Source organism: Pterocles gutturalis, unplaced genomic scaffold, assembly GCF_000699245.1.
Source record: "Pterocles gutturalis isolate BGI_N339 unplaced genomic scaffold, ASM69924v1 scaffold10727, whole genome shotgun sequence".
NCBI lineage: Eukaryota > Metazoa > Chordata > Aves > Pterocliformes > Pteroclidae > Pterocles > Pterocles gutturalis.
The window spans coordinates 27,438-38,436 of record NW_010112801.1 but is presented as its reverse complement, the minus strand read 5'-3'; the positions used below and the strand labels follow the sequence as shown (position 1 = coordinate 38,436).

The following is a 10,999-nucleotide window of genomic DNA, read 5'->3' as shown; positions in this document are numbered from 1 at the left end:
TTCAGAGCACAGATCCAGGACATGCTTATGGACACCAGTCCATATCCCTGGGACCTGCTTTCCTCTCCATGCTCAAGTGGAAGAAAGAGGACTTCGGCCTCACCCACTGGGCCCTGTGAAGGGACCTTGACCCAGTTACAGTTTGTGCTCACTGACACAGGCGACTGTGACTGAGGTGTCTTCAGGCCCTTTGGTGGCCAAGAGGAAGCTTGGTTGTTCTGAGCCCAGCCATCAGGGATGCACTCTTACTTGGCACAGCCCCAACACAACGACCATGCCCCAGCCTGGGGAGCTGCTTTTCTCCCTCAGCTGTAGTGAGAGCCTAAGCTGGAGGGAAGGGCTGAAATGGGTGGGTCTGCAGAAGGGTCCCTGGGGCTTATGATGGTATGGGTAGAGCAGAAACAACACCACCACCCCAGTCCCTGCGACACCTCCCTCTCCATAAATGGGGTAGATGGCTAGCCCCTTTCCTCCCTCCCGTCCCCCCTCTTTTCTTCTCTCCCAAAGGTCACCTTCAGCAGGGAGGCAGCATACCCCAGGACCAGAGACATGGGGAAGGGGCGGAGCGTCACGCTTAGCCCTGTAATGCCTGGCAGCCCCCTCCAGCTGCTCAGTGCAGGCTGAACCCAGCCCAGAGGCTGCAGCGGGGAAGCCAGGCAGTCCACGGCTGGCCGGCAGTGCTGCGCTGCTGGAGAAGGTGAGAGGCTTGGTATGGACGGGGAGGGAGTGTGGGAAGACAAGTTATAGCCGTGGGCAGGATGAAGGAGACAGGACAGGCACCAGAAAAGGGCAGCCACCTCTCACATACCGGTTTTGCAGACTCTGGCGTAGCATGCTGGCACAATGTGGAGTGCACCCATTTCCCACATCTGGTTGATGGTGAGCTCATCAGGTGGCTCTGCCCCAAAAGGTTGCTTTGTGTCTGGTTGTGTCTGGTGGCATGGTGCTGCGGTACCGGCCAGTTGGTTGGGAGAAGGTTTTGATGTGTCTTGGTCCCGGTGAGATTGCTGCCGATTTCTATCCGAGGAGGCTGCTGCGCGGAGATTGTTGTGTACTGCTTGCTGGGGAGAGGATCACGGGCTCTCTCTGGGGAGGCTGCTAGGTGTTTCTGCGCAAAATGAGCAGTACGCAGTTCTGCTAAGGGGACAGTCATGCGGTTCTCCGCAGTGAGATTAAGCACTAGCCTGCTGACCAGTTTTAGAAAGAAGCTCATAAATCTATCAGCAATAAGGCCAGAAACAACCACTGCAATAATCTGTTCTGATCTCTTGCCTGTATTAAACACAGTTTACACTAGAGTGGACCTTTCAGGGGGAAAAAAAGTGCCATTCTTGAGTTAAAGTTCCAGAGATGGAAGGATATTCTTCCATACTGTTTGATGAGATTTTTAGGGGCACATATTCTTCTTCACAAAATCTGCACTGCAACTGAGGCCTGAAATTGCCTTATTTCAGCTTCAGCTATTGGTTTTATTATAATGCTTTTACTTAGTTTGGAGAGCCCTCTTCAGTGAATTTCTAGTACCCACAAAGGCACATACAGATGATAGAGTCACTTCTTTGCTATCTGTTCAATAAGCTAAAAAGACTGCTCTCCTGGAAGTTTTCCCTGTAGTTGTCAGCCTTGTTGTCTTTCTCATGGTTCCTCTCTGGTTCTTTTTCTGTCAAACTGTGGACACCAGTGCTAGCTTTCTGAACTGTGGTCTTGCTAGTACCATTAAAAAGATAGGAAACATCCAATAGCTAATTCTGTTGACCCCTCTGCTGGCCTCCAAAAGAGTTCATGAAATTTAACCTAGAGAAACTAGGCTTTCACATCAGTTCATTTTAGCATTCAAAAAAATAATAAAAAAGTCAATGAAGAACAATGCAAAGCAGTGCAAATGGGAGGAATGCATTTCTAATAAAAATACAAAATCCACTGGTGCACGATATTCTCAATTCTAGTGCAGAAGTCATTAGCAGGTGGCCAGCTCTTCAGAAATACAGCTTTCCTAACTCAGCTGATTTTCAGAGATTAAATTTCAGACTGTCACAGGGCATCTGTGTATAGGAACCTCTGCAGAAACTAGAGTTTACTGTAAGAGACCCATAGTCTCCGAACAGATACCTTCCTTTGTTATAATCTGTCTTAGTCTATGTGAAGCTGAATGGCTATGTCTATTTCTTTTGTTTACAGTGAAGCTTGTTTTCTTAATTTAGCATCTGGAAAATGCTAGTTTGCCTCTCACTGCCGAAGTTTCCTGCATCTGATACTTTTTGGGCATTCTCTTCAGCAGAGTGAATGCGAAAGTGGAATCTGCAACATCAGTAACCCTTGTACCGTTAGTCTCTTAGATTTGTATGCGTGTCATTAAGATGTGTATCTATATCCCCGCAGATTATTTCTAGTGCAATTCTGTATCATCCTATGTATTAAGGGAGTGACGCTATACCAGATCTATATTTCTGAGTTTATGCAGTGCCCATTTTGTCAGCAAAGCAGCATGAAGAACTTAGATTCATCTGATTAATATGACATTTCATTTTTTTTTCTGTCACTCAATGCCAGACTAAACTCCTGACTTCTCTGGTTGTTTGAAACACTTTTGTATGTGTGTATGTGCATGCACTAGTTTTATCAAGCAATAAATTATCTACCCAAACCCATTTTGTGTCATTTGCAAAGATTTTCCGGATTATTTCAGTGCTTTCTTCTAGATCATTGTCAAAGGTACAAGTATTAGAACAGAGTCAGGGTTTAAGAAAATTAATCAGGTAGGGTGAGGACACCAATAAAATATGACCATTTCCACTGTACTAGGCTTATGTTTAAATCCATTAAAAATGTGTGGCTTATTGATTTTGACCAATGCCAGGATGAAATTGTACAGATAGTTTTTAGGGAATGATCAGTGAATGGGACTTTTCTGACAGGCGCTGTATGAACCAGTACCTGGCTGATAAATGCTGCGAACTCCCACCAATGATTTAGAAGTTGATGGGAAAACCCTGCAGGTAGGGTCCTTACACAGCCATAGACAGAAATGAATGCAGTGGCTTGGTAACGACAGAGACACCAAGTTATCTGAATTACTTGATACATTAAGTCCATTTGAGCAAAATGTGCTGTATTAAAGGCAGTGCAAAAGTATTGAGGTAGAAACAAGACAAGCAACACTCAGAAAGGGACATGAAGGAATTTGCAGTAATTTGGAAAAAACTCTGGAGCCATAATGGACATTTAACATAGTGCAGCTTCTCAGTGTGACATTCCTGCAAAAAGAGATGTTGGGGCCACAGCATGAGCCAGAGGGTAATTCTAGCTGAATGCCTCACAGGAGGCATTGCCCAAGGAGCAGTTGGTGTTTTAACATGGGGGGCAGAAAAAATGGTGAGGCTTCAGAAAAGAGCCATAAAACGGATCTGAGAGCTGGACAAAGGGCCTTGGTTTGAGAATTAGACAGCAAGTTGTTTCAAGGCATTTAACTGAGAGGTGTCTTGATCAGAGAGTTTTTTCAAAACTCAAATGTGACTACAATTTTTAGAAGCATACTTTTTTTAAACTAACTAATGTGGGTACTACATAAGCACAGTGTGCCAGATGGTTTGTGAAAGCTAAGTGAAGTATTGGTTAAATACGTACACTGAGTTTCAGGCTGTACCCTGCTTGTTTTACTCAATCTAAGTAGTATAAAATATGTTCTCACAGGCTGTGGTCATACCTCTAACCACAGTGCTATAACCCTGCAAAAGTCAGGAGAAATATAACGGACACTAAAAAACTCTTTTCTCTAGCTCGGAAACTTCAGCAGTAGGTTAGGTAAATTTGGATTAGGATAGCATATAAATATGTAACAGCAAAAATGTTAACACTGGCTTTTATCCTTGACCAAAGTTTGTCTTTGGATCAAGCCTGCATGAGTTTTTTTAAGAGGTGCCCCAAATGTTGTTGGTTATTTGGTTTGTGTTAAAGCTCTGTAGGTCAGACAAGAAAATGGACCTTACATGCCATACACTCAAGGACATTTTTAATGGAACATCTTTGATATGAGAAGAGGCTGAGACAGCTTGGAAAAGAGAAGGCTCAGAGGGGATCTTACTGGTGTATATAAATACCTGATGAGAGAGAATGAAGAAAAGGGAGACAGACACTTCTCTGTAGTGCTCATTGACAGGACAGGAGGCAATGTGCACAAATTAAAACACAAGGAATTCCATCTAAACACAAGAAAACACCTTTTTTTTTGAGGGGGGGGGTGTTTGTTTGGTTTTAGTTTTATTGTGATGGTAGTCAAACAGTGTGATAGGTTGCTCACAGAGGTTGTGGACATATTATAAACCTGACTGGACACCTTCCTAGATAACCTGCTCAGCTGCCACTGCTTGAGCAGGGAAATTGGGTTAGATGATCTCAAGATGTCCTTTCCAGCCTAAACACCCCTGTGATTCTGACATCGTAGCACTGTCTCTATTATACAGAGATTACACTGTCTTTGGCTCTTGACATGTATGAAGTGCTTTTTTTGCACCAAATATATTTTGGTTAAAGAACCAGAATAATGTTACCTAGACTAAGACATGTATCTCCATAGGCTAGCTCCTCCTGAGCTAGGAAGTTGGGAAGCATCTCCCTGTGGTAGAAAGGATATGAATTTCTTGCTGCTGTAATTGGAGACTCTTTTGGGGAATTAGGGTTTCTCACACATCGACAGCCTGGAACCAGGACCACTAGCAGGGATGAAGCACAGGAAGGACAGTGGAGGAAAGAACAGTTTTGAGAAGGATCGTGCCTGCTGCCTTTAATACAGCACAGACAAATAGTGAGTGCATCCTGGCCAGAGCCTTGGTGGCTTTCTCCCCAGTGCTCGTCACTCTGCAAAGGGCAAATGGCATTCTAGAAGGTTACAGAGGTAGGTGTAGAGCACCCAGGCATAATCTATACAGTGGTGATCCAAATTTGGCCCTCACTTAGCTTGCTAGCTAATGTGGTATCTCAGAGAAAGACTGACAACTTGGGCTATTTCCTTAAGTATGGACTGTGTCCCGTAATCAATCTCCTCAAGGGCAGGAAGGACCAAAGCCTGCAAACTGTTCTGGGCTTCCTTCGTATGGAGCCCTGATCAGACCCACAGAATTGTCACTGTCCCTCGAGGCATTGTACCCATATCCTCTGGCTGATCTGTTTTTCCAAGCTGGTTATTTTGCTTTGGTGCTCTACTCTGTACCCAGACAATCTGCTCTCCCATGACAGTGGGGCCATGCATGGAAGTAAGGATCTTTGCCACATATATTGCAGTTCAGTTGAAATGCGGAGTGGGAGGAAACATGATTTTTAAATTTTTTTAATGTTTTCACATTATGTTTTCACTCCCAAAGCTGGAATGAAAACCAAGAATATAGAGAAGCATATCCTCCCATTCACAAAAGCAAGTTTTCACACTGTAAATAGGAGAGAATTAATGAATCGTATAAAAAAATAGAATAGATGAATCATATAATAAATAATTAAACATAAATAAAACCAGATTAATGAATAGGTATTTGAAAATTATATCATTATTGAATAATGCACTTAAGTGGATGTAGTGAGAAGATTCCAACCTTTAGATAGCACTAACAGCTGGCCAGCCTACAAGGGAAGAAATTTTGTCTGACTCAAGTTTGAGAAATTGTCTGAGAAGACTGTGAACCATTTGCTGACAAGAACTTGTATATGACAATGAATTTGATATAGGAGAAACACTGTCTTACAGGAGAGATATTTTGATATTTTTTCACAAATATATATCTAATGTGTTCTGCAAAAGACAAGCAGACATCTCTCCCATTGTTCCACTCCCTATTTAGCGTGGCTTTAGCCTATCTAATATTAAGGGGAGGTCTATGTCTTTCAAAGGTCTATTACATTCAAAGTTTTTTCTATATATTCCTAGCTAGGAATCTTTAAAAGGCTTCTTCAGCTATTTTTTTTAACACCTAAAATTGGCAAAACCAGTTTGGAAATGTCAGTAGCAGCGTGGGTCTGTTTGCAGGTTCTGTGATGCCCTTGTAGAATTTTGCAAGCTGTGCTGGCTGGGCAGCAAACAGGAGGACATCAAAGCAAAATCTCTAGAATACTTTCCAGACCAGTTTTCCCTGTGAGTCTCTCCCCAGCCTTCCATTCATCCCCTCCCATGCATGCACTTGTTCAATGTTGAGCTCCCTATGGACTGTACTAACTTTGGCTGTTGGCTCTCACACCAAGCCAAGCCAAAGCCTTTGCAGAAAAGTAGGGCAAATTACTTGGTACTTCTGAATTGGATAAGATTTAGCAATGCAGTCAAGAAGAGAAAGGAAGGGAAAGGAAGGGAAAGGAAGGGGAACTCTGCCACAAGTAGTCCGAGTCTCCTGTACAAATTCAGCCTTTTTGTAGCTTTCCTAGGTTTAAATAATTCTGCTGCTAAATTACTGTATTCTTAAGAGTGACCAGATTTAGCAGCAGTGGGGACTGGAAGTTGAAGGAATTGTAATAAACTCTGATCACAGATAGAGCAATCTAGAACCTAAGGGAAAAGATTTTATTCTTTCTTCTCCCACTCATATTGTCAGCATATCATCTTCCTTTTTATCAACGTGAGGTCCTATTCCCTCCCCCAAAAGGTGTCACGTGAGCCAGAATGTTTCATGGGAAGAGATACTGAGTTTGTAGGTGCAGAGGTGAGACGCTGTGGTTTTACACCACAGCTCTGTCTCACTGTACACTATTTAAGACATATCCAAGAATGCTGCAACCCTCAGGCTCTTGAGTTGCATCCCTCGGCTGCGTTAGGCAAAGCGTTACCAGCAGGTTGAGGGAGGTGATCCTTCCTCTCCTCTCAGCACTAGTGAGGCCACATCTGGAGTAGTGGGTCCAGTTCTGGGCTCTCCAGAAAAAGAGAAATGTGGATATACTGGAAAGAATATGGAAAAGTCTGTGAAGATGATTAGGGTACTGGAGCATCTCTCATACGAGCGGGGCTAAGAGAGCTAGGACTTGTTTAACCTTGAGAGGAGAAGGCTCAAGGGGATCATCTTATTGATATGTATAAATACCTGATGGGAAGGTGTAAAAAAGAGCCAGAGTCTTCTCAGTGATATTGAATGACAAGACAAGAGGCAGTGGGCACAGATCGAAACAGAATTTCTATCTCAGTATAAGAAAAAACTTTTTTACAATAGAGGTGATCCAGCAGTGGAGCAAGCTGCCCAGTGCGATTGTGGAGATACTCAAAACCAGACTGGACACAGTCCTGAGCAACCTTCTGTAGTTAACCTTGCTCTGAGCAGGAGGTTGCACTAGGTAATTTTCAGATGTGCCTCCTGATCTTGACCCTGGTTCTGTGACCCTGCTCCAAAGCCAGGAGAAGCTCCCAGCCCCAGAGTGCCTGTGTTCAGAGCAGGGGGAGGTAGTCAGGGGGAGAGTTCTGCCACAAGTGCCTTAAAATGCTGCCTTGTAGCTGGCTGGGAGACTGAAAAAAGCATTTCTCTGAAATGGGTCTGAAGCAGCTGGCTGTAGCTCAAAATGCCATTGATGTCCAAGCTTCCTTCCCGCCTTAGTTTCCTGGCTGCACGGATGAGTGACTTTGGGTTAGAAATGTCAGCAGGCATGTGAGATACTGAGCTCCCTTTGGCTTGCTCGGAGCACACTGCCTCTGATCAGTAATGCCTTTTTTGTCATGGGATAGCTGTGCCTGAGGGGCAAGTCTGTCTCTGCTGCTAGCTGAAGGGCTTTCTTCAATAAGCAGTAGAGGTGGGTTTCTTTGTAGAGAGATGTGGTCTTGCTGCAGTAGGCTAAGGACAGCATGAGGACTGGGTCATGCTTGATAACCTGGGACTCTGTTAATGTTTTGTTTGTTTCCTAACACCTTGGAGAGCAGAATAAGAAGAGGTCTGAAAGGCCAGGCTTTAGTGCAGGCACAGAAAGGTGCTCCATGTTTTTGAAATGAGAGGCTTCAGGGACTACAGTTAGAGAGAGACAAACACCTGTCTGGAGGCCAAAAGGGATTAGAGGGTTGAGGGAGGTTCCCTCCAATACAGGGGCCTTTAATATGATGAGGGATTTGCCCAGAGGTGTACTGTATAAAAGCACAAGCTCAACTCTAGCACAGTTGCGAGAGTGCTTGGGCTCCAAGTGGCAGAAACATGCCCTGCCATGGTAGGGTTTGCATGTCATGTCCAATCTGGTTTTCTCTGTGCATGTTGTGGTTTTCCTGACTCAGGCTGTGGTGTTTCTGCAGCGCTCAGCAATGACCGAGAGCTCAGCTGCGGCAGCGACAGCGGCACCAACCGTGCTAGATGAGCTCCTGGAAATCACGGCTCAGAGCCTGGTGCGCACAGAGGTGGCTGAGCACTATGAGGTTATTCGAGAGCTGGGCAGGGGCAAGTATGGCCACGTGATGCTAGTGACCCACAGGCAGAGAGGTAAGGAACTGGCTGCGCCCTATGAGGTACTGTGCCTTGCTTCCTCTCTATTTGCCAGGGTGCTGGGTGGGCTAGTGGCTCCTTGGGGACAGGTACCAGGCACAGTGGAGGGTCCCCAGGTGATGGCAGGGGCAGCCTCGAATATCAGACAAGGTTATGGTGATGAGGCAGATCCAAAGTCAAGCCAGGAAGTCAATCCACAAGTCAGGATCGATAGGGTTCACAGCCAGACACCAACATGGATGTGATATAGCTGTAAACCAGCACTCCCAACCACACAGCTCAGACAGGGAGTGAAGCCCCAAGCCTGATCTTAAATGGTGCCCTCAGGCCCATGGACAGAGGATGCAAGTAGAGGTCCTAGGGTTGGACAAGGCCATTAAGGCCTATGAGTGCCCAGAAGACCCTGACTCTACTCTTCCCCAGTAGTCCCAGCTCAGACTGATGGACCCATGTAGCCTGAATTTCCCTTCCTCTACCCAGTGCTCCTGTGCATGCACTGACTGTCTCAAAACTCACACCAGCACCGGTGCATGCTCCTAGATCTGGTGACCACAGGTATATCCACACAAAGTGTTGGGCCAGAGACCTCCCTGCAGCTGTGAGTGTCTGGACCCATGGCTGCTCAGTGCCCTCTCTGTCTGATCTTGGTGTGAGTGACTTTCAGGGGAGTCTAACCCACTCTTCCCCATCACCAGGGACTCCCATGGCTCTCAAGCTGCTACCCAAAGCCAGTACCAAGCTGCACACCTTCCTGTATGAGTATTGTGTGGCACTCACCCTTGCCACCCACCCTGCCATCATCAGCATGTTTGGAATTGCCATTGAGTCCAGCCAGTACTATGGCTTCCTCTACGAACCAGCGCTGCACAAAGATCTCATTTCTATCATCAAACCCCGGGTGAGTGCTGCTACGAGGGTGTGGGGATTGGGACTGTACTGTTTGGCTCTGTGCAAGCTGACTGGGTTGGAGGGAGGGACATAAAGACCATGGGCTGTGGGTCTCTCATCTCTGGGGTATACTGTGTTGAAGCAGCTTCAGGTTTGCAAGAACAGAAATGCAAAGGTCTGCCCCAGTGCAGAGCATGCAGGTGAGAGCCTGGCTGGCAGGGCTGCCAAGATGCCCTGCATGTGCCATACTGTCTACCTCTCTCCCTGTGCAGGACGGGACCCCTGAGCCAGCCGCTAAGCAGTGTGCCAAGCAGCTTGTGAGCGCGCTGGAGTTCATCCACAGCCGGGGGCTTGTGTACCGTGATGTCAAGCCTGAGAACGTGCTGCTTTTTGATCCTGAGTGTCGGCGCATCAAGCTGACTGACTTTGGGCTCACGCGGCCCAAGGGTACCAAGCTCAAGCTGGTGGCTGGAGTAATCCCCTACACCGCCCCCGAGCTGAGCAACACCACTGATGCCCAGGGGGTGCCCATTGACACCAGCCTGGACGCCTGGGCCTTCGGCGTGCTGCTTTTCTGCCTGCTGACTGGCTACTTCCCCTGGGAGCAAAGCCTGCCAAATGACCCTTTCTTTGAGGACTTCATGCTGTGGCAGGAGACAGGCCTGGAGGAGAATGTGCCCCGCCACTGGAAACGCCTGACAGCTGAGGCCGCCCTGATGCTGCGGAGCCTGCTGGCCCTAGATCCTGCCAAGCGCAGCCCTGTCGGTGGGGCACTGCGCTATGTCGATTGCCCGTGGCGGCTGGAGGACGGGGGCAGTGAGGAGGCTGCGGTGAAGCCCTAGAACCTGCTCCCCGTGGTGAGAGGGAAGGCAGGTCTCAACATGTGGGGGCCTTCGGGGTCTGGCGCATCACAGTGACCCAGGTGCAAGAGGCCATGGTGACCCAGGGAGCAATATCTCTGCAGCACTATCCCTGCCACCGCAGAGCCAGGCTCCCTCCCTAGCTGATGGTCCTCACCCCATGGCTCAGTGCTGCCCAGTGCCACCTCCTTGTGCTTCCTTGGGGTTTGAAAACATCTCCTTTTTCTTGGAAATGACCGTCCGTGTGTGAAGCACCCACTCGCTTCCTGGCCACAGGGACTGCAGGGTGGTTTCTACAGGCTTCAGCACCTGCCTTGTTCTCCAAATAGAGCAAAATATGTTCTTTTGTGTTTCTGTATGTGGCTTTTTTACCCTTATAATAAAATGGCTGTGGGGGCCTGCTTGCTGTAGGAGAGCAGGGGCATGACAAAGCCTGTGGCCATCTCAGGACAACCTAAGCAAGGCAGGGGCCACCCCTGGCCTCCACCAAGACCCTTGAAGAGTTGCTTCAGGTGGGTGGGGTGAAGGGTTTGGGGTGCTCCCAGAACATGGCTGTGGATGGTAATGTGTGATGGTGCTTAAAAGGTGGTGGAAGCCATAGAGGTGGGATATTGGAGAGACCCACAGGGAACTGCGTGTTGTAACCTGCCAACTGCCATGCATTTCTTTCTATTTCCTTGTGTTCAGGACCAGGTGACAGGCAGGCTCTTCTGCACAGAGGGTTGTTACCAGCAGGAGGCTCAGTGTCAGTTCATACAAGTCTTCCCGTCTAGTTCTCTTCACTCGGGAATGTGGCCTTCTGCAAACAATGTCAGTCCTGCTAAAGCA

At 47.2% G+C, this 10,999-nt stretch overlaps 1 protein-coding gene across 1 annotated transcript; it reads left to right on the top strand.

Annotated features, from left to right (window-relative positions):
• The first annotated feature begins 638 nt into the window (after window positions 1–638).
• Window positions 639–10,153, top strand: LOC104462305 (serine/threonine-protein kinase SBK2-like). Its single transcript, XM_010074203.1, has 4 exons — window positions 639–697; window positions 8,237–8,420; window positions 9,119–9,321; window positions 9,584–10,153. The coding sequence occupies exons 2-4, from the start codon at window positions 8,246–8,248 to the stop codon at window positions 10,151–10,153; spliced, it is 948 nt and encodes a 315-aa protein (XP_010072505.1). The 5' UTR covers window positions 639–697; window positions 8,237–8,245.
• Window positions 10,154–10,999: the final 846 nt, after the last annotated feature.